The 23,388-nt window shown below is 46.2% G+C and overlaps 1 protein-coding gene across 3 annotated transcripts in view; it reads left to right on the top strand.

The window, feature by feature from the left end:
• Positions 1-23,388, top strand: part of LRIG1 (leucine rich repeats and immunoglobulin like domains 1) — a 103,943-nt gene that overhangs the window by 23,112 nt on the left and 57,443 nt on the right. For all 3 annotated transcript variants that reach the window (XR_016438496.1, XR_016438497.1, XM_090022119.1), the window contains exon 2: positions 17,922-17,993. Coding sequence is in view for 1 of the 3 variants with exons in the window: in XM_090022119.1 (XP_089878245.1) it covers positions 17,922-17,993 (72 nt within the window). In the remaining 2 variants the exon portion in view is untranslated. The remainder of the gene's footprint in view (positions 1-17,921; positions 17,994-23,388) is intronic.

Consider the following 23,388-nt stretch of genomic DNA (forward strand, 5'->3'; position numbering starts at 1 on the left):
AAAGCACTGAGACGGTCAAATCGAGTTTGACATACCAGAAACTTTATGAAATAGTTGGACTGGATCAATCCTTAATCATTCTCAGACTGTCTGGCAGTTAGTTCAACTTCTCTCCCCCACCCTGGTGGACTCCACCTCGACTCATGTGTCCCTCTCTTCCCCCCGAATCCTGTAGGACAGATTTCTTTTTGATGAACTGACAACAGGAGAAACGATGGGAATTGATCAACGCCGTGTCAGCAGATGTAGGACAATTCCTTGGCTGTGTCTACACATGCTTTTATGCACACCTAAACTTAATGAGCATTAAGGCGACTTAGTGTGTGCATGTGTAGATGCATGCCTAAGGCGCGTTAATGCAGTGTGCAGACTGACTTGGGACTACAGTTGGTCTCAAGTCAGTCTGCACACTGCGTTAATGCGCCTTAGTGTGTGCCTTAATGGGACTAAAGTTAGTCCCAAGTCAGTTGGCATACACAGCATTAATGCACCTTAACACATCTACACGTGCATTAAGGCACTGTAACTATTCACTGTTTAATACCTGCAAAAGCAAATATCGAATTTAGGCATGAATAGTCTAAAATCGCTGGTTTTAAAGCTCATTAAGAGCATGCACATGTAGACCCGCACCCTTAATGTGTTTTTAAAATGGTTAATGCGCCTTAAATCAACATGGGGAGATGCACCCACTAAAGCCATGTGAAGGATTGCATATTTAATTTTTCTTATGTGCTCTTTTTGAAGCGGTTTTGCTTAATACATTCAGCTCTCTTAGACAGAAGGGCTGCTTGCTTTAAGATCCTGCCAGTTTTATTAGCACGAGACATTGGCAAGCCTATTTTTTTTTTTTGTTCCACTTGTTTTGCATCTGAGAAAAAGCGTATGGGATGTGAGAATTTGCTGTGAGGTGAGGATGCCTGCGGGACATGGGGCAGATGTTAGAGGACCGTGTTCCTTGTGCGAATCCTCCAAGAATTGCGTGTGTTGTTGACAAGAGTTTTACACGCACACAATTTCCTGTGACCTTGCCTGACATTGTCTCTTGCTCATCTTCAGGTTGACTCTTTCTCCTCTCATTCCCATGGAGTTTACCCAAATTCCTTGCAGCCCTTTCTCATCTTTGGTATCTGTAGACAGTGTGAGTGTGTGCACATACACTTTTCTTAGCTAAGTTGTTCCCCGTTTGCTGTTGCACCATTCTTGCATTACCTTATGGGCAGGTGTCCAATAACGAGCAAGGGTATGAGAAAATAAAGAACTCAAAAAAAACCAGATTTAGTTTGTGCGAAAAAGCAATTTATTTTTTTCTAAAATAACAGCCCAGAAAACCATAAACTCTAGGTAGGGCTTTGTGGTTTATTGCATGCAGTAATTGTTAATTGGGGAAGTAGTATTGGAAGCAACGGCATTTTTTCAAAGGTTAGTTAATAAAGTGTGCATTGATTCAACACTTGCAGATAAAGACCATCCTTAAAGGTGTATGATAGTTAATGTGTAACCACTTAAATAGACTTGTTTGGATACTTTTGATGTGTTGTCATGGCGATTTAAGCTTATAAACTTGTTCAGGACCTTTTCTGTTAATAGTGAAAAGGAAACTTTTATCGGGGTTACTTGTGGAAAAGAGACTGGTTTCCATAACTGTTAAGCACTGTGCTATAGGAAATCCTACTCAACTCGGGCTGGCAGGGACCTCAGGAGGTCACATCTAGTCCAGCCCCCTGCTCCAAGCAGGACCAGCCCCAGCTACATCATCCCAGGCAAGGCTTCGTCTGACCAGGTCTTAAAAACGTACAGGGATGGAGAGTCCACCGCCAATCTGGGTAACCTCTTCCAGTGTTTTACTACCCTCCTAGGGAGAGAGTTTTTTCTAATATCCAACCTCAACTTCCCTTGCTGCAGCTTGAGCCCATTGCTCCTTGTCCTGCCATCTGCCCCCACTGAGACCAGTCCAGCTCCATCCTCTTTGCAACCCCCTGCAGGGAGCTGAAGGCTGCTATCAAATCCCTCCTCGGTCTTCTCTTCTGCAGACTAAATCAGCCCATTTTTCTCTGCCTCTCCTCCCAAGTCTTGTCCCCCAGCCTTACAACCATTTTCATTGTCCTCCCCTGCTAATGGCAAACTACCAGCACTAATTAACAAGGCTGATTGTGATTCCATCACGTGTGGTGACACTGCCTCTCCCCGCTTGTTTGGTAAACCTAAATCCAGACATTTCCCAATGGCGGCTGAGGGGTAGTGTTTTATTGCGGCTTCTGGCTTTCATAAGCAGGGGATTACTTTGTTGCTTTAGACGGATGATTTTTGAGGCCCGTTTCTTTCTTTCTTTCTTTTTCGTTCCAGCGTTAATACGCACGTGCCAAATACATTGTGGATTTTGTGAAGCATATTTTCATTGGTGAGGCTCCGAGGCCTTGCTCGGCCTGATCCCAACTAAGGGACATTGCAGAGAACATGTGAATCGTCCAAAGTTTGCAGGTCTTTGCCTTAAAAACTCAGCTTTTTGCTGCTGAAGGGAAAATGGAGGGCTCTGGAAATGCAATTAAAGCTCTTGTTTCCTGTTTTCACCTTTTCGGAGACAGCATAGTGTGAGGTCTGTTAAGATGGAGATATCAGGGTTCCTGATGACAAGACAGGTAGGCTATAAAGTAACTCCTCTCCCTTAAGATTAGATGGGAAGAAAGAAATCCAAGCTGCAAATAAATCTGCGCCAGGGCTTTGCAATGACAAGTTTCCCAAATGGGAGAATTAAGCGGGGGGTGAGAGGAGAGGGCGGGGGACTTGCCTCGGTTTATGCAATCACGATTGCACAGCTCCAGACAAATATTGACACCAGAGATCTTGGCAGGCGACCGTCGGTAAGATGCCCCCTGGGAATAAAAGATCTTTTCATCAGCAGTCGCAGCTTTACGAACCCCCCTAACGAGTTAGTACAGGTGGCACCGACAGCAACGCTTTTTAAAACGCAGCTTGGCGTTGGGTGGCGAACACGATGCGCAAAGCAAACACAGGTGCCCGAAGGATCGTCGCCCTTGTGCAACTCTCGCGCAGGACTTCGCAGCAGCAGTGAGCCTGAATATTTTGGTTACTGTTCCCAAGTGCCCTGTTAACAAAAGGAGCAAAACTCTTTGCTAAGTATACAGGTTGACTCCAGCCTGACAAGCCACGGTGATGTAACTTCTTTACTTCCTCATGTGCTTGTATTAAAAAAAAAACAAACCCAACAACAACAAAACCCCCCCCGAATAAATAAAAAAGAGCAAACATAATGCAAAGCTACTGTGAAGCAGAAGTTTCTTATAGAGACTAGTTCGATCTGCTTCGCTCCTGAAGCAGCTGTATTTCTGAGAGCAGTCGAGAGAACTTTTTACATCGGCTGATCTCTCTCCTTCAGCGCACTGGACAGCAATTAACAGCAGCCAGATACCGCCATCGTTTTGCTTCTTAGCGTAGTCCGGACAAAAGGTTAAATCAAGCAGTCATTTCTGCAGTGTTATTTCCTATACAATACTCTGGAGAAAGTTCAGTATCACTTAGCTAACTTCTCCAGACCCATTTCCTGTAGATTTTGTTGGAGAAATGCTGTATTATGTTTCCAGTTGCGTTACAGGTTTGTTTTTTTTCCTTTACAAAGCGCAATGCAATGTATTTTTACTCAGCTTTTTGTTGCTGTTGTTGTTTTCTTCATACAGTGGATCACAAAATACATAGTAGCTGGAGTCTAGATTGGGGTGGGCAATTATTTTGGGAAGAGGGCCACTGAACTGAATTTTGACAAGCCATCGAGGGCTGCGTGACAGGCAGCCCAGGGCAGATAAATATTAATTTTCTAAATTTTTTTTAGGGGCCCTGCGGGCCAGATAGAATGGCTTGGCAGGCCGCATCTGGCCCCCGGGCCGCATTTTGCCCACCCCGGTCTAGATATTTATTCCAAATATTTCCTATGTCACCATCCATGACAAATCAAAGAAAATGGTGTTATAGGCGGCAGCAGTGAGCCTGGCTTGAATATCCCATTTAAACAAAAAAAACTCCTATAAGAACATGGAAATGGTGTGGTGTATTGAACTTGTGGCCCATCTAGCCCAGTTCCCTGTGTTTGGCAGTAAGCAGTATTGAAAGCTTCAGGTCAAGCTAAAAAAACCCCCACCACAGCAGATAAAGAAGACATTTCTTCTATGGGTAGGTTTTTCTATCTGAAGCATCTATTCATTGATTTATGCCCTGCAGCGGAAAGGCACCCATCCATCCATCTCTTTCCCAGGAATCTGTCTAATGCACTTGGTGACATTCATGCCCATTTTTTCTCTTCTTTTTATCCTCCTTAGTTTGTGGCCTCAATGAAATCCTGTGGCAGTGAGGTCCACGCTGTTCCCCCCGCCACACTTCTTTGCTGCAGAGAATCAAAAGTCTTCATAAACTTTTTGAAGAACCCTAGTTTACATGCGGGAGAGCTGAGAAGGCATTAAGGCTCGTGGCTTTAAAAGTGACCTCTTAAATTTGGTTTCCTCTGTTTTTTGCATGTCCTGATTTCAATGGTTTGGGGCCAAAGTGCTGACCTGGCACCTCTAAAAATTCAGGCTGAGGGTGGTGAGATCCTGAGGCCGTGCAGGAAAGTGTTTGCATAGGAGCTGTAGTCAAGGTCTCCCAAGCCATAGGACCATCCTCCCCCTCCCCTCCATGTGCTGAGCCCGTCTCTGTTGCTGTGGCCATGAGCTCCACCGACTTCCTTTTTCTTCCACCTCCTTTTATACTTGTCTTCCCGTGAAGCTGGACCACTTCCATCTCATCCCACCCAGCCCCTCTGGTGCCTTGGGTCCCGCTGGAGTGTTTCACCTTGATATTTCTTCATCTCCTTCTGTGCCTGGAACAACATCCCTTCTGCGAGCCACAAACCCCTCTTTTTCTAATCCCCACGTGAGCCGATTTCTTCTCTCCCGGTTCTCTCTATAGAGATTAACTTTGAAATCCCTCCAGACAGGGCCGTCTTACGCTCTGCCTGTAAGCACCCTACACACCTATGCCCTGTAGGCAGAACAACAAATGCCAAAATATATCCCTTTATATACGTGCTTTTAAGGGATCTCTTTTCTGCAGTTGTGAAAGGTGCTGGCAAAAAGCCAACACACTGGTCTATTCCTCCACACAAGTGTAGCATGAGCAATAATTTGTTAGCTCCTGACGTTTTTGTAGCCAAATCAAGTGAAGGCGCACTAGAAAGGATATGGGGTTTTGCGATCGGGTCACTTGGTTTGTAGGAAAAGGGCAGAAACTTTCATCTCGGTTGATTTGTATGGCTGGCATGTACTTTCTGATGACTTGAATTTGGGGAAGGGCGCAGCATTTCCTAAGTAGTCATTGTATGCATAGGGTTCTTGCTACCGTGTTAAAAGCTCCAGGGAGCCAAATTCTCAAGTTTCCCAAATTATTAATGAGGCTGTGTGGTCCATGGGTTAAACTGGAGGGCTAGAAAGCTGTACTCATAATGAGGAGAAATGGGATCACCTTTCATCCATGCATTTTTTTTCGCCCAGCAAGGAGGCCTCGATAAGACAACGAATGTCTATCAGCAACCGTTTTTCAGTGGGTTAAATTCACAGACACCATGACGGTGTAGTGTGGGGCAGATAAAACACCTCTAACCCAATTTGAAGGTGCTTAGCGTAGTTTGAACTCGAGCTGACCGGGGATGATGATTTAATTTTGCAGCAGCTTTAATATATATATTAATATTTTAAAAAAAAACAATCCCTATGTTCTTGGCATTTAGAGAGATATCATTATATCACAGTGTAACAGTATGCATCCAATAAAAATAGCTGAAACAAGATGGCGTGTATTAATTAAATAGCATTTTCAAACCAATACCTTTTTACAAGCAATTGGTTACCTACATGCTTCCTATGGCAAAAGAAAATGGAAGGCTTTCCACCCATAACACGCATGGAAAGACTCCCAGGTTGACAGCATGAAATGCACACAAGGAAATTTTGTTCCTTGGCTTGACCGCGGTGAGATGCACGCACTCAAGGAACTTGGGAGTCTTCTGGCTGATACATTGGCAGAAGGCCCACTCCAAAGCCAAAGTGAAATCAATGAGAAACCACCATTTGAACCCAAAGCCAAAGCGTGTGCTTAACATGGAGCCTGTGAATAGACTCATCGGTATCAACAGGACTCTTCCTGCAGCTCAAAGTTTGCATCTGTCTTCACTTCTGTCTGTAATGTTGTTTTTCCATTGACTTCGGTTGGCTTTGGATCAGACCCTTTGGTCCATTTTAAGTCTGACAAAATGTTCCTGGGGACTGCTTTCATGCATGTGCTCACAGGATGCTATTCAGGAACAGAAGAACCTGTTGTAAGGATAATCTTGTGAAATATTGCCAAGCCTTGTGATAGCTGCATTGATTGTGTTTTGACCATTTCACCTTTACTCTGCCCACGGGTCGAGTCACTTCTAAGAGTACAAACAGTGCTTCGGGGCTAGTCATGACCACTGAGCTTTATCTTGGAAGCAGTCTTGCTTTTCCTCGGGGAAGGCCTTGAGGTATCAGACCACTGCAAGTATGAAAAACTCATTGAAGAACTTTCTGAAATTTTATGAGCTATAATCTTTCTCTCCCTCCAAGTCTGTAGCAGTTCGTCTCGCATGACGAGAGGAGCCTGGCGTTGAGTGAAAGGAGTCGAAAAATAGAATCAATAAAAACTTTAAATTCTCACACGTTTCCAGAATAAATTTTCTGTAAAACATGCAGCATTATATGATGGGATAGGGTGCTATAAAGATTTCTACTGGCACTCTTCTGGACGACCTGCGTAACTCGGTCATGAACGATGCAGCTGTCCCAAACTCATGCTCATCAGACCTTTCTTTCGCTGCAATGGTGAGTGGTGACCTTATGCTTTCTTGCTGTGCATCTAACCAGATCTGCCTGACTTGGCATTAGAAACCCTTGTACCCGTCTCCAAGCCATAAGGTATGGGCTTCAGTGCCATCCTTGGGGTAAATGCATCCTGAAAACCTGCTCCGACTTGCTGGTAAGACTGCCAGAGCTCTTCGTAGGCTAGTGCTTGCACTCTTGGTAGCAGTCATGCACTTCCAGCATGGTTGGATAACGGTGGCATGATTTTATGCAAGAGTTTTCAGAGTCCTAAGGGACCAAAGAGGGGTCTTGAAGTTTCCCCACTTCTGAATAGAGAGATTTGTCTTGGGGATGAATGCTTCATCCCATGTACAGTCCCATCCCACCTCCGGGGTAAGCACAGCTATCGTGTACGTAGAAAATCAATGTCCGGTATCGAATGTGTGTCAGATGGTGTACGATCTGCCAGCGCTGTGCCGCCAACAGCAAGTGCTTTATGGACTGCTGCTTAGTAACCTCCGAAGTACACCGTTAAGTTTGTTAGGCAAAGCAGGTCATGGTCCGTAACTAGGCGATGCACCCCTATGCTGTGATCGGTGATACTGGAAAATGGGGAAGGAGTGTCTGTATACATTATTGGCCCACTTGCAAAAAAAAAAAAAAAAAAAGAGTTTATCTAAGGGGGGGAAAAAAATCCTGCTTGTGACTTAAAATAGGATGTGTATTAATCTGAGCAGTTAATTTGACTCTCAACTGCTGCTGCAGTTTTAGTGTCTTGCTAAAGATAATTTCATGGTGGGCCTTGTTTTGCTTATTCAGTGAATGTATAGAAATCTATACGTTATAGCTCTTACTTCCCTCTCGATCTGTGTGGGAGCATTTTCTTCTCCATTTTGAAGGTGAGTTTAAACACATGGAAGGTCAGGTAAAATAAAGGGGGCAAAACACTTGATTTGCTTGATGTCTATTTCTGTAACTTTTTTATTGGTGCGTGTGGTTTTATTTCTAGTATTTTGTTTCAGGGCTTCCTCTGAAAATGAACAAATTGAGTCATCTGGACCCATTATAGCTACCAATTTGGGTTAGAAATCCATTAAATGGCTTGGTGCTTTATTGGCAATTTATAAAACCACTTGGAATGAAAGTGTATTTTGATTGGACATTGATTACTCAAAAGGATTGAGGACGTATGCCTATATAAACCACACATCTTCATCTGCCATTGCCAGTTTACAGGGTTGCTCTTTTCATGCAAAAAAAAAGTGCAGATTTTGCCCTTAAACTCTGTTCATTACAGTAAAAAACTATTTTTAAAGCAGAACCGGAGAGCTGTCTGCCACACATTTTTTCACACCTCCCAGGGATTAGAGTTAGACCTTGCACCCTCCGGTGCTTCTGGCCTGCAATTTATCCCATTCCTACTTTATCCTTCACCCTCGTGCCTTGAAGAATAGAGACATAATGATTTTTCAAAGCGCTCTTGCAAGTCGGCCAGCATGATCTTCAAATTCTTTCAAAATGTGTCTGGCAGCCAGCGGAAGTGCCTGCTCCAGGAACTCGAGTTGTCTAGCTGGATTTTTTAATTGGATAGTTGTGTGAAGAGCGTGCTAATGTTGGGAGCGATCAAATGTGCTTCCAGATGTAAGCAGATCGCTGCTGGGCTCAGGAAGGGACTTGTCCTCCATGTACAAGCTGCAAAATTGGCTGGGCTCCTGATGAAACTCGTGTTATTCCTCCGCCCAATACACCTTCTCTGGGAACACCAAAATAGGCTGGGTGTCCGAGCAAGCAGATCGCTGGAGTTTGGGTATCGTGGCAGAGATGCCTAGTTTGTCTCCAGCTTTGCAGTGGATCTGAGAAGATCCTTGTCCGGCTAAAATTAATGCTAATTAGCAGCTTCGAGGCATGTGTGACTTATTCGTGGTTCAGGGGTGCAGGTTGTAGCCGTGTTGGCCTGATGAGGGTCTTTGGGTAAATCAGATATTTTTTTGGGGGCCAACTCAAATATTTTTCCAAGTATTTGAGTTGGTTTAATAAAAGATATCGGATTTGATGTCCGACACATTCGTGGGGCGTGTATGCAAGAAGGAGAATATTAATTTGCTGTGTCGGAGTAACTTGGCCCTGCTCGGTGCCCAAAGACCGAATACCGGCTGGTTTTGGGAAACTCGCTCGACTGCTGCCTTCTCCTTAAAACCATTCAGGAGCGCAGAAAGTGATGTCGAACTTGTCTGCTGTGTTGGGAACAAGCGGCAAGTGCAGGAAAGTCATAGTACAGCAGCTGGCAAGCTTGTATTCTGAAGCTGGAGGAGAAAATCTGCAAGGAGAAAATCTGCGTGCTGTTTTTATAAGCCCTCTTTTTTTTTTTTTTTCCTGTTGCCTGACTAGTTTTAACCAGCTCACAAGTATTCCTTTGTGCTGTTTCCAAGTTAATGTGTTTTTTGGGGCAGCCTGCTCCCTCCTGATTAACTATTAATAAGAAGAACAACGAGAGAATCAAAAGATGAGTAAACACACTCTTAGCGAGTTCTCTGCCCTCTCCAAAGAATTAATGATTGATCGGGCTTAGCTTTCACGTAGGTGGGCGGAGGCTGCCGGTAACGGGAAGAGAGATCGGCTTTGTTGCCCAGTTTGCTCGCGAGCCACGTTTTGACAGAAGTCACGGGAGTCGCGTGGGGAAAGCACCGTCACAGAGCAGATTTAGCGACAAAATTAATAGTGGGAGAGGCTGTATGTAGCTCGGAGAATGGTTTCTTCAACGCCTTCTCAATTAAATTTCATTAGTGGCTACTAATGCCGCCCCCCGCCCCTGCATGGTAACGTGTGGAGCCTGTTAAGCTAATTGTACGTGTCCACAGTAAAAGGTGTCTGTTTTAATAGCTCCTGTTGATAATCCAGAACGTCTTTCGGGATGCGTGTCGTGTTGGAACGACCTCCGTCCGCCGCAACCCGGGAAAGACGCAAGCCAGACTTGCAGCGGGGACCAGCTTGCCCCGTTCTCGATTAGAAAGCGGACTCGAGGGCGTTCCTTTCTCTCCGTGGCTTACTACAAACGTGCCGTGTTTTGGAAGGAATATTTTTCTACGCGCGTCTTGCAGCTTCTTTAGGTCTCGTGTTAGCGCCATCCTCAGAGTTGTATCCGGGGATGCATTTATTGCTTGACTATTTCCAGTAAGTCGACAGAGATGTGCAGTGCCGGCCAGATTTTTCTCCCAGTTAGTTAAACATTCTTAAGTTACCAAAAACGCTTTATTGACATTATGAAGCCATCTGAATCCCTGTAGAGTGCAGAAGTCATCACAATTTTGTGTGTTAGCAGAAAACACATGTTCAAATATATGACTGTTGGATGTCACTGAATGACTGCTGACCTACAGTGTTTTCTTAAACCATGGAAACTTCTGAACAGTGTACAGGGAGTTTCTGAATTATCTCTCTTCCCATCTGCACTTGACCTATAGCCCACAGCTGGGTTTTGCGAAGTCACGTGGTCCACGCTTCAGGTTGCCAGCAGTTGAGGTTGTTATCAGTCCCGCCGGCCTGTCACACCTCCAAAAAAGCAGGGAAAAAAGAGAGCTAAAGATTTAACCTAGTTTATCGTCCACTGCCATGGTGGAGTTGCACAATTTACAGATGAAAATATTTGCTTTGCCGGCGAGTAGGGTTTTAAACCGTCAGTGGCATTGAATGTTGATTTATCAATACGCCTCGCGCATGTTGGGTATCCATTAGTGGGAATATGGCAATTACGCTGAGACGGGCATGTACAGTAAATTATCCAGCTGTTAATCTGTAATGAACAGGCGTAGTTTGTTAAACACGCAGCAGGGAACCTTCATTGAAAAGTATGGCTGGAAAAATCATTGATCCAGCTAAGAAACATGTCAATGGACCTGGGGATAATGAGTTCATGTACTAGGGTTTGTTGGGGGGTGGGGTTTGTGGGTTTTTCTAGACAACTGGATTTTTAGCTCCTGTTTCAGCATTTTAAACCAGGCACATTTTGGCTTCTAGAGGAGAAGACAAAATGACAAATGACAACTGTGCTCATGTGCGGTTCGCAGGTTTTGGTTTTAGGGCCTGTGTTGTTTAAGGTCATCAAGTATCACTTGAATTCAGCAGAGCTGTAAACCCTGAGCACAGAACAGGATTGAACGGGGAGTTTGTGGATGAGACGTAACTCTCCATCCTGTATCCCCTGGTCTCAGTGGCAGGACCAAGAGCCTTCTGTGTCATACAAGCAAAACAGGTTGCAGCCAAATCAAGTTTGATTTTTATTTAGCTGTCCCCATCCTGTCTTTTTTAAATGAGTTTTTTGCTTTTGGGGTGATTCTGGGCGTCCCGAGAGAATAAGGGATGGCGTTTCCTTTAGGCAGTACAGATGAAGCATGCAGTCCTAACGGGATGTGTTGGGCCTGCCCTTAACTATACGGCGATGGCTGTTTTCTTAGAAGGTGAATAATTTGTCCGGCCTTCTTGGCTTTGCATGGTCTCTCCTTACTTCTTTTTCTAAGTTGAGATCACTCCTTGGTTGATAATGCAGGACAAGGCCAGTCACATCTCCAAAATGTGAAATTTCCAGGGGGTTCAGTGGGATGGGTTGGGTTAGGAGGTAAAGCAGGACGCTGGGCTCTCTGGTCCTGGCTCTGTCCCTGACTTGCTAGGTGGCGGTCGGATCTCTTCACTTTTCTGTACCCGAGTTTGCTCCAGTTAAGTAAGGACAAAATTCCTGTTGGGTGTAGCAGAGCAGGAGCAAGCCATTGTGAAATGGGAATAGATTCACCTCTCTCCTAGAGGGCTTGAAGCCTAGTTCGACATCTGCAAGCATTTGAGATCCTCAGATACATGCATACAAATATTTTGCATGTAATTGCAGTTTATTAGTTAACACCTTTTTTGTTTTTTTGCACTGTACGCTCCTTAAATTAGTTGGGGAACTCGCTTTTTTTTTTTTAGTAGAAATCCTATCCACGCAGATAAATCCATATCTGTTTTGCCAAGATTATTCAAACTGAAGGAAACTTGATCTTGGGTTTTTTGCAAACATGTTTATATAATCTTCAAAGTGCCTAAAATAACCTGCCTCTGTCCTTCTAAAGACACGAATAAGTGTCTAAGAACTCCTTGTTTGAAGAAATTCGGAAGCTCCCGCTGTAGATTGATATTATTTAATGCTATTACAAAAGATTTTCTGTCCTGCCAAAATCGTGGAAGACGCGGTGACTCTCTCCTTCTCTGCCTCTCTTTCTGCCTCTCTCCAAGTGTTGATAACGATCATATTCTTTAAATTTCCAGCTTGCCTCCATCATGGTGGAAGCAGATCGGCTGGTTTGGCGATCAGTTACCCAATTTGCATGCGCAGATGCTTGCGTGCCAGGGACCAGCTCTCCTCGTTCTTGCGGACAAAAACAGTTGCTTATGCTAAGTTGCTTAAAGTTGCCAAAGAGGTTTACATAAAGTTTTGAATCTTGAGGATCAAATGTATGTTGCCTTGCATCAAATTCCAGCCCAGGCATTATTTGCCTTAAGATTTACATTAAAGGGCTTGATGCATCTGCTCCTAGCAGCTGGGTATTGCTTCTTGGGTACTGAAGCCACGTTTAGAATATGCACTTCTTTGGTGCCTACGTGGCACTCGAAAGCTAGCGTGTGCTTAAGCTGGGGCATTGCCCTTGGGATGATAGATTCACATATCCAGTCTGACCCCTGGCCACACACAACCATGTCAGCAGGAGCTGTTATTCTGGCTATGTGGCCTGTCCAGGCAGGTGTGTCCCGTTTCTCACAGTACTGGACACTTTTTCAAGGGAAGATGCAGGAGGCACTGGAGGAATAACATGCCCCATGTGGAAATATAAATGCTCTTCACCTTCATTAGCGAGGGGAACGGCTTATGCAACTCCACCGAGGGTGGTGGGGCTTCTGGGGGCATTGATAAACCTGGCCTTGTGGTAGCTTCTCCCATGCGGTGCAGCAATCGGTAGAGTTACAGCAGCCTCTGGGCTGCTCTTGGTGATGCCAGAGGGAACCAAATGCTCAGCTTGCCCAGAGACGGGGGAGCATAGAAATGGTCCACAGGCACACCAGTTTTGACTTCCCCGGCGCACTGCGACTGTGTGCTCTTTAGCCACCTGCAGCCTCTCGTGACTGTATGTTATCCCTGCTAGATGGACAGCACATTTGCGGCATGGATTTCTGTAGGGAATGGGGGTTCTGCTGCCTTTCCTGGCATTCATCAACTCTTTTACCATTATGTCACGCTGGAAACCAACAGTGTACTTTTCCAGAAAACCAGAAGTGCCAGTAACTTGTGTTTTGCAAAGGTCTAATCTATATCTATGTATAGTCACGTGCACAAAGCGTGCTGTTTCCACCATGATTATCTCTGGGATGGGTGAAAAGGGAATCCCATCCACTGAATAGAGACCCTTGCAGCTCCCCTGAGAATCTGACCTCCCTTACCAGCCAAACCCGACTTGATGTGCCAGCATTATTTCTTCACGCACGTGGGAGAAGGTGGAACTGGGCACCTGACGGTTTAGCCTGTTCCTCACCCCAGCGCAAATGGTCATTGACGTCTTTCAGGCCCTCTTCGCGAAGCGCAGCCATCCGCAGTGCCGTGCTGCGAGACCACGTAAGGAGCTGGTCGTTCCAAGGAAGGGACAAACACCCCTAGCAAGGGCGTGCGCCGATGTGCCGTTGTCTTGGTTCTCAGTCACGGCTTCTTGATTGACAGAGGCAGGGAGAGCTTACCTACCTGGTTGGCCAATACAAGGAAGAAGTGAAGTATGCACACTAGTTAAAAGTAATGCTCCAGGCAGGACAGACAAGCTCTCTCCTATAATTGACACAGTTGATTAGTATTAGGTTGTCCTAGAGTATCTCAGCACAAAGAATCTCAGATGTGTCCCCCAGATGTGCCCAGTTTGTCCTCCAGATGTGCCCAGTTAAATGTGGAAGAAGCAAGGATGCCGTAGGGCTTTGATGGGATGTTCATGCTGGTACTTGCTTAGACCCAGTTGCTAATCACTTGGCTGTGCAGTGAAGATGTAGACTGAGCTCAGGCATTATGGGGCTGTAGGTAAACCACAGTAGGTGATTTTTTTTTTTTGATTTTTCTTTCCTTGAGGATGGCAGAAGGTAAATTGCTGGTACTTTTGAGGAAAGTTGGACATAGGTTTTTTTTGGTTTTTTTTTAATAGTATTAAGAGCCCTTCAAATGCTGATGGCAGCAACAGTAGTGTATAGCACCAGAACCAGTCAGCATAGTTAGGCCCAACATCAGAAAAGGGGATTCCTCTTGCAAATGGATCTGTTTGAATACGCTTTCCTCTTGCACTCATGCGCTCGGGTTGTACCCGAAAGCTTGCAAAGAAGAAATTTTCCAACTATTTTAGTTGGTCTAATAAAAGATACCGGATTTACCCAAAGAACCTTGTCTGCCTCGGGTAGGGTAGAAACTGAGAGGGCATTTCTTTCTAGTACTCTCATTGGCATTTCTGCTCCCCATGGGTGGGATACCAGTGTGCGGAAGCTAACGTGAACGTTATCCACGGGCTTTCATATTCACAGCCAGTGTTTTGACTCTGGGGAACATCTGCATGCAAGTAACCTTTATTTTCGCACCGCCTTCTCGATTTGCGTGACAAGCCCAACTAGGCCTGGGGCCTCACGCAGCGGGCAGTGTACAGACGGTGACAGCCTCTACACCAATTTTTATTTACAACCCGAACAGACGAAGGGTGGCAGGGAAAACGAAGGCTGTGGAGAGGTGGAGACTTGGTCACCCAGCAGGAGAGCTCGAGAGCCAGGAGCAAGACCCAGGTTTCCGGACTCTTCATCTTGCAGCCCGACTCTTGGGCCTCAGATGTCTCTTTTCCATTTGCAAGCCCTGCTGGAGGGAGCGTATGGTACCTACCTGAATTCTTAGGCAAGGCCCTCTGTTTAGTGATGTGGCAGACTAGAATTTTTCTGGCGTCTTCATGTAAAAGGGAACAATTCTGGTCTCACTGAAACACCGAGGACGCATCCAGACAAGTGCGCACGTGCCTCTTGCGGCATGTTTATACACCTTTACTGGCCCCAGCCTCTAGCTCCATTGGCTGAAGATCCAGGAAGAGCTGGGCAGGGTCACGTTGCCCCCACGTGGCACAGTTTGCCCCACACCAAAGTGCATGTTCGGGCACGTGTGCCAAGGCAAATATCTCTGGCACAAATTTGTACCACTCGTATTTGAGCTGCTTGCATGTATGGACACGCCCTGAATGCGTACATGAGCCGTCCACTTGGTACAAGAGCTCCCAGGCTGTGTATTTTCCTGTACTCGGCTTATTTCACACTCACCCCATAGGCAAAATATGGTTATAATAGAGATGCATGTGTGCACGATGGCACAGACAACCTTCAAACCTCTGGCCTGGGAATGATAATACAGTACAAGTATTGTACTGCAGTGACATTAACCTTTGAGCACGGAAACCTTTCACCTGCTTGAAATCTTTACGATCACGCAATTATTCCCTCTGCCTGCCTTTGTTGGGGAAACGAAACGTGTTGCGGTGTGAGGATGCTGCTTGTGCTCAACAAGAAAGCCCTCCTCCGGGATACTTCCCTGCAATGTTCTTCCCCCTGAAAATGGCAATAATCCTCTCCTCTGTCGCCATGGTGGCTCATGACATGTGAAAATAAATGCACTAAATTGGCAAACACTTAGCTACACAAGTGCCTTAGACAGGTGGGTAAATGGTCATTTATACAGAGGTCCCATTTAAACGGCCACAGCAGTAGTTGGGCTCAGCTGAGACCTCATTTCCCTCTTAAAACTCTCCAGAAGGGCTTGGACTGCTTTCTCGTTGTGCGTCGGGTCTGTAGGACACTACTTGTTAACACTCCTTTTATTCTGTGCCTGGGGCACAAACAAGCTCAAATGCGATTGTGCTGGGTTGGGTTTTTTTTTTACTATTACTATTCTTTGTAGTAATGCAATTATGGACAAATTACACTTTGATTTGTAATTATGCTATGAATATGAACTTGGCTTGCAAATATAGTCCTAGTTTAAACGGCAGCTTGACTTTTATTTAGATAAATGCCTCTGACTTCATAGGGGAAGGGATATCTGCTGTAGGCTGGTATTGATTTAAAGGTCTCCCAAGCATTTAAAAAGACTGGAGCGGGGAGCTTGCAGGACAGCATATTTTTAAAATAGATGCTTCTTTGGGTGTGAAAGTCATGCTACTTCAGTCCCAGTTTCTATTAAGGACCTACTCTGAACTCTTGGAGATGATTTCACAGCAGGTACTTGTGGACAGCTGGATGCTTCATGCCAGAAAAAAACCAACATGCTGTCTTATTGCTTATTGTAGAAGTACTGGGAAAACTTTTGTGGGGGGGGGTTGTGAGTCTTGCAAGCTCTTTGGGGCAAACCCCCTTTTTTTTTTTACTGTGCCTGGACACTGGTCCATGCCTGAGACTTTCAGGGGCAGCCACAACATCCGCAAAGGATGCTCCAGAGGACCCGAAGAGCCACGTGGCTGCTGTTTGCCCCGTCTCTTCCACCTACTGTTTTGTTCTTTTCTTTTTAGACCGTAAGCTTTTTGGGCTCTGGACTGTGTGTAACGTTTTTAAAGGTGTCTAAGGGTCGGATCCAGCTCGGCAGCAGCTGTGTCCTGGAAGCAGAGACCAGATCCGGACTCCCTCCTGGGGCAGCATCCTCTTCCCCGCGAGACGGAGGACCTGTCCAGAGGTCCTTCTCCGAGGAGCGCTGCTGTCCTCTTCTTCCAGTGGGCACCTCCCCTCCGAGCAGTCTGGATCCCAGCGTGTCGGCAGCGCCGCCCTCCCAGCCCCAAGTCGGACGCAGCCGGGTATCTGTTGCATCCCATCCGTTTGCTGTCGGCGCCGCCGTGCTGAGCAGTGAAGGGATGTGGGTTGCCCTGGGGAGGCACTTCAGGCTCCTGTATAGGAAGCCTGGGCCATTTGGATCATCCCCTAGGCCAGCAGCACCTCCTGGGTGCCGCTAGCACCCTGCCGAGGGGACGCAAGAGCTGGTTTCCCGACACTCGGAGGGTGCAAGCAGGCTGCAGGGGAGACGGGAGGACCGGGTTGGGGCAGGGATTGATCATCTCCTGCAGCAGGGGTGAAGCAGCGTAATGATAAAGCTAGTCCCTCCTGCTTACGTCCCACCTCTGTGCACTTGCTACAACCCAGATACCGTGCCTCCTCCCTGCCCAAATCCTGATCCAACGGGCCGGGATCACGCACATTATGATGATTTGCTTGTTTAATTCCCATGTCATTCATAATTTGGTTTTAATTAATAAGCTTATCAGTAGCTTCTTCACTTCCTTCGGGCAGATTTATCTGTAGTGTGTGGCTTGCTAGTAACAGCCGCTCAGGATGAAATTGTAAAGTTGGAAGAGACCTTGAGGGTATAACACCAAAGCGATTCTCATTGCAGTGTGGTTTTGCACTGGCCTCGGCCCTATTCTAGGCCGTCTGGTGCCTTTTGGGGTGATATACATGCGGTGGTGCGTCACAGGGCGCCTGCAAAAAAGGAGTTGTTCAGATCTGAGAGTGAGATAAGGTCCGTTAGAAAACGCCAAGCATGCCTTTATTTATATTCATACCTTTGCATGTGTATAAAATGTGTGGGTGTCTGTATAAAATATTCAGCACAGGGTTTGCTGACTGCTTCAGATCAGGCTTTATAATGGAAAACGATCTGTTTATCTGTGATCAAGAGTGTGGTTATGAATAACCAGGAGGGAAACAGTAAACTTAATTGTCTCATATTAAGATAAATTAAGTGCATACATTAATATGAATGGGAGATGGGGAATCTAGGAGAGGCCTCATATGTTCTGATAGCAAAACCCAATAACTGGCCAGTTTATGCAGCAGAACGTGCTTCTCTTCCCCCTCCCTCTCCCTGTTTCTTAAGTGCTCTTGTAAAACAGCAGATCATCTCACAATGCAATCCAGAATAATTAAGACAACCGGGTTTTGCTGAGTGCAGTGACTGTAGCATGCTGATCCGACTGTCTTTTATTTTAACAGAAACCTGAGCTACAACAAGTTGACGGAGATCGATCCTTCTGCCTTTACAGAGCTCCCGAACCTCCGGGAAGTGTAAGTATTCTTTTCGAGGCTTTAATTGCAGCTTGCCAGGATGGTCCTTGGAGCAATAGGAAACCGTATATGGTTTCCCAAGATACCTCTTTCCCCGAGCCAGCAGGCATCTGCAGATCTGACTTGGTGTGCGTTTCATACTGTACCTGTGTGCTACTTCTGGTTTGGTTTTTGTTTTTTTACTTTTTCTCAGCTCAGTCAATTAGCAGAACACAACATCTCAATTAAACCGGCATGCACTTATTGGAAATCACTGGTGTTTGCTTTGCTTCGCTGTCTGCCTCCGAGGGAGCAGTGGAGTTAACACACCTGAACACACCAGGCTCCAGCTGAAAGGTATCCCTGCAGCAAGGCAGAGCAGACTCAGCCCTGACATCTGATGCCAATCTAACCCAAATCTCCCAGGAAACAAAGGTGTAGTGTAGTAGACAACAAAGCACTTAACTCTGCCTCCCCCCTGCCTAGGGAACCAGTGCAAATTGAGTTTGTGCTCTCCTCGGGGACCCAAAAACTGTAGTTTTTTTCTTGGGTAGCTGGATCAGAAGAGCAATGAGGGAGGTGGCCCTTACCTATTATTATCAGAGGCGATTCCTCCCCTTAGGTTGCAGGGACGCTGAACTCGGCTCTCACCAGGCTGCTCTGATTGTTAGATGTTCATGGAGTTGGACTGAGTTGGGCGATTTGAGCTGAGAGGGACTCAGACCCTAAGCAGTGAGTCAAGATATTTCATTAGCATGTGATTTTTGGTGGCAGAGTTGAGGTTTGGTCATTGTTCGAAGAGCTACTGGTGCCTTGTGGGAAACTGAAACACCATTTCCTTCTAGAAACAGTACTGTGCGCTGCCTGGGTTGTGGCTTTCCTCCTTTTCTGTTCAACACTGGGGCTTAGGGTCCTGAAGTTTTTACATAGGCAAGCCAACTTACATCAGTGGGGGTCTCAGCTGCAAGATTGGACCCCATTTCTCCATCTGCCTCCTGATTACATAATTAGCAATTGGTTATGAAGTAGCATGACATGGTGTGTGTGGGTGGGGGGGGGGAATATGCATCAGGAGTTTTTAAAAGCATATTGCAATAGAGAGCAATAATGAGAGTGAGAGAAGTGATGCAGGTGAGCGATGCCGAGTCCCTATGATACGTTTTCTGAGTTGTTCTGTAAACTCTGGGAAGCTGTAAATTGCTCTGGGCTTAGAGGACAGAACCACAGACCTGATCCTGTGGGACTAATGTAATTGGCTGTTATCCGAACATGCTAGAGGCTTAGGAGCGTCTTTATTTTTGAAAGCACCTGAGTGTGCATGGTCCCAGGTGGCTTTAGGGACTAGGTAGAAGACAGGAAGGTTGAGTCTAGGTTCTTATACTGCACCCAGTCAGGGTTGGGCTCCCCTGTGCGAGCTGGTGTACAAATACAGAATTAGTCAGTTCCTGCCCCAAAATGCGAGCCATCCCAAAAGACAGAGGTGTTTGTGTGCAAGTGATGGGGAAAGAGCAGGGGCTGCAGTGCACAAACAATGTGGTTGGACAGATGAGAGCTTTTCTGTATGAGAGAGGCTAGGTTAGCATGTAGGGAAATAGTAGGGAAAGGCAAGTGGATGGGAGCAGGGGAGTTGAGAGGAAGAGGAAAGAAAAGAGGTTGACAAGGAGAAAGATGACTGGAGAGTAGCGTGATGCAGAGCAAGTGAGGCGGGATCTGGAAAGTGTGAAGGGGAAAGTCTATTAAAAGATCTATCCATCCATCTTGGATGCTTTTGAATAACAGCTAAACCACAGACCACTTAAATAAACTGCAGCTCACAAAGGGAATCACATCTGTGCTGCCAGAGCATCTCCACTTGGAGGTTTTCTAAGCACTTTACAAACATTTGCAAAATAAGCCTCGTGCCACATCCTGTTAGGGCAAGTAGATGTTCATCTGGATTTGGGGTATTTTTACAGATGCAAAATGCAGTGCCAGGTTAAAGGTGACTGATCCTCAACAAAACCTGCTGTGGTACTTCTATCACGTGTCCAATGGCCTGGACAGAAAGAGGGGAGAATAAAGTTATAAGATTAGTGGCAGGGGCTGCTCAAGAGGTTTAGTCATCTCAGAAATGTTTAATACGTTCAAGTCCTGTTTCTTGTGGTTCTCAGGAGCCCGTCTACACGAGACACTTATTGGCAGTAGCCTAATAACACTGTGCAGTAGCACATCACGGGACAGACTTTGCTAATGCACTACTGTGCAGTATTATTAGGCTGCTGCACCGTAGCGTCACTAAAAAGGCGTTCGGCGCTACTGCACGGTAAATGTAGCTGCTGTGCATTTACTTAGTACTTCATTAAGCAAGTACTAAATGAAATGTGCAGTAACTACTGTGCATTAATGAATGTGTAGATGCAGCAAGTGTCTGCTAGGCTCACGCTTTATAGTGAAAAGTGAACCTTTGGGGAAGGCAGGTGTAAACACTACATTGTAGAGGATTGAGGTTAATGGAGAAGTAGCAGAATCCTTAAACCTTAACTTGGCACAGAATAGTGCTGGTTTTGGTGAAAGCAGTTAAATATAGATAGATATAGATATATAAAAATAGTAAACGTGTGTGTGTGCATGCTATGGACATCTGTAGTCCTGAGTGACTCCAGCAGCTTCACTTGGTATCGAGCCACCCCACCACCTCGTGCACTTACTCTCTGTTTTCAGATGGTGAAATTGCCACAGAGAGATCAAGTGATGTGCCCAAGGCTAGGCAACCTGGTCGGTGGCAGAGAGGATAACAGAGGAGAGGATAGATCCTGACATCACTGGGGTCTACTCCTTCCTCCCAGAGCTATTTGCCACATCTGCATTTGGACATGTGGATCTCAGTCCAGCCTCCTCAGTCACCGATGACTTCCCAAAGGCCATCATCCTCATTTCAAGGGGCTGCTGCTGCTGTTGCAATTAAATCCATCTAACCCATGTGCTGCAAGGCACAGTCACCCTCTTGCATTGAGTTTAGTGTGCTCCCCTGTCATGCACACGCATCCTATCAAGGAAAGCCAACCCCTGGCCTGTCCTCTCAACCCGTTGGCCTGCCAATTCCCCGCTCCCTGGCTCCCTGCCATGTCCCCGGCTTTGCAGGATAGGAGAGAGGAAAACGTGCTGTTCCTGTATAATCCCCACTGCCTTTTCACCTGTCTGAGCATGGGGCCTATTGCTTATTTAGTGCTCTGTGTTCATTAGTAGCAGAGGCTGGTAACTGCGTGTGAAACCTCCCCTCCAAACAGCTCTCCCTCTTCTCTCCTAAATGCCTTTCCCTGAAAACTCTGGAGAGCCGTGCTGTTTTTGAGCATCGCTCCGTTTTAGCTTCACACCAGCCTGGCAACTGCCCTGTCAATATTTTATATGGCATGCCCCCCTCCGTTTACCATTGGAAGGCCACAGATTTGTGTAACCAAAGGAGAGGGACAGGGAAAGGGAGGAGGAGACATTTTAGGGGTGAAAAACACGCCTCTTTCTTTGCCTTCTGAGAGGGGATCTTGGACACACGCCGTCTCTTCAAAAACTCCTGTCGGCGAATGCAGAAGAATAAAGGAGATCTGCAGGTGCCCCTGCCGACGAAAGCAGTCTGGAGCAGAGGACATGCCAGGACACTGCTAAATAAAAAGTCACACTTAACTCAGAGGACTACACGTTGTTGTTACAAGTCAGGGCTACAGCAGGGTGGCCGTGATGGAAACCAAGGGATAAGGGCCTACTTCTCATTTGTGCAAAGCTCCCTTTATACTTCTCAGGCTCTTTTAAGGAATCCGAAATGCTCTGTAACTAAGTTTAAAAAAAAAAAAATACACAATGCCCGGGTGTTGTGTATTTTCATCAGTTATTTCTGGTTCACTTTGTGCATGTTCTGGGTCTAGGTGGCTTTGCTGTGTGTGTGTGTGTGTGTAAGCCAGGCTCAGAGCTGCACTGAGATTGTTAAAAATAGAAAAGTGTTTCTGTCAAAGTGCAAAAGTGCATACAGGACTTGTAGTAGAGATGATCTCTCTTATTAGACCCAACAAGATTTTTGCAAAAAAAAAATTCTGTAATTGCATACATACATTGGAAGGGGAGTGGCAAAGGCAAGCCAAGTATCTGCAAACTGCCTGCAACTCTTCTTTCTTGGATTCTCCTTTTAAGTGATTGCTTTGCAAAGTCCTTATCACATCAAGCCAACCCCATCACATGCAGACACACCAAGGTAAACTCCAGAGTGATTTTTATTGTGGCTGGTCTGTCACCTTCTTCTCCCCTACCCCATCACTGGCGTTTCAGAAGCATTTAAAATCTTTTCTTTTGGCAATCTGTTCAGCTCGGCTAATAGTTTTCTTGGCAAGAGTGAATCTCCGTTGGGGGGGTGGCATTTATAAGGAATGACTTCCCCAGGCACATATTTGGCTTTGCTGGCAACTTCCTACGTGTGTGTGCCTCAGTTTTCCATTCATAAAATGGCCACGATAATCTTTCCAATTTTTCCTTCCTAGTCCTGGCCCATCTTACAGATTTAGTCTTTAAACTCTCTGTGGCAGGGGCTGTTTGGTGCTATGTCTGTGTACCCCTCCTGCTGCAAAGGGGTTGATCTTGATGGGGGTCTTTTGACTTGGGTATGACACAACTACATGAAAAGGAAGAGGCGAAGGAGCTGTTGGCTCGTACATCTCCTAACCCAAGAAGGTTGTGACGACTGCCTGGTACTTGCAAGCCCTACTGAGACACAAATAATGAATGGTTATATGGTGTTAGCTGTAAAACACTGCTCTTCTCTACCTTGAAATAAATAAGCCAGAGCAATGAAAGCTCAGAGTCGTAATGACAGAGGCAGAGCCCCTTAGCCAGTATAATGGACCCCATTCTTGTCCTTTATTTCAGGGGTTTTGGGTCAGATGCGCCACTCTGCTTGTCCAGTTCCCTGCCAGATGCTGTTAAAGACGGCAGGATCAGTTATAGTTTCTAGGGTCGGAAGGGACCTGAGCAGATCATCAAGTCCAACCCCCTGCCATGGCAGGAAAGAGTACTGGGGTCAAACGACCCCGGCAAGGTGTACATCTAACAAGTTAGTCTTGCCCTTGTCCCTTCTCCTAAGGGTCAATACTTTTGCACTCTTTTTTACTTCCGATGCACGAGTCCAGGGGCAGTGTTGCTGGGCCGCAGGAAACCGGCCCCTTGTCTGTGAACTCCCTGCCCTGCTTTGGAAGGGGACCCCGCCTCTGGCCTGTCGAAACGGCGTTCATCGCTCCTGCTGCAGGATTATCATCCTGGCCGAGCTGCTACTGTAAAGAGCCCCGCGCGCGCTGGAAGTGGAAAGGATTGTTTGCTAAGTGCAGCCGGGCCTTGGCTTCTTGACCTCCCCGTTTTCCCGGAGTCCTTTTGGAGGCCTGGCCGCAGGAGGGGGACGGCA

This window comes from Crocodylus siamensis, chromosome 11 (genome assembly GCF_052110815.1).
Source record: "Crocodylus siamensis isolate JL-2025a chromosome 11, ASM5211081v1, whole genome shotgun sequence".
Classification (NCBI taxonomy): Eukaryota; Metazoa; Chordata; order Crocodylia; family Crocodylidae; genus Crocodylus; species Crocodylus siamensis.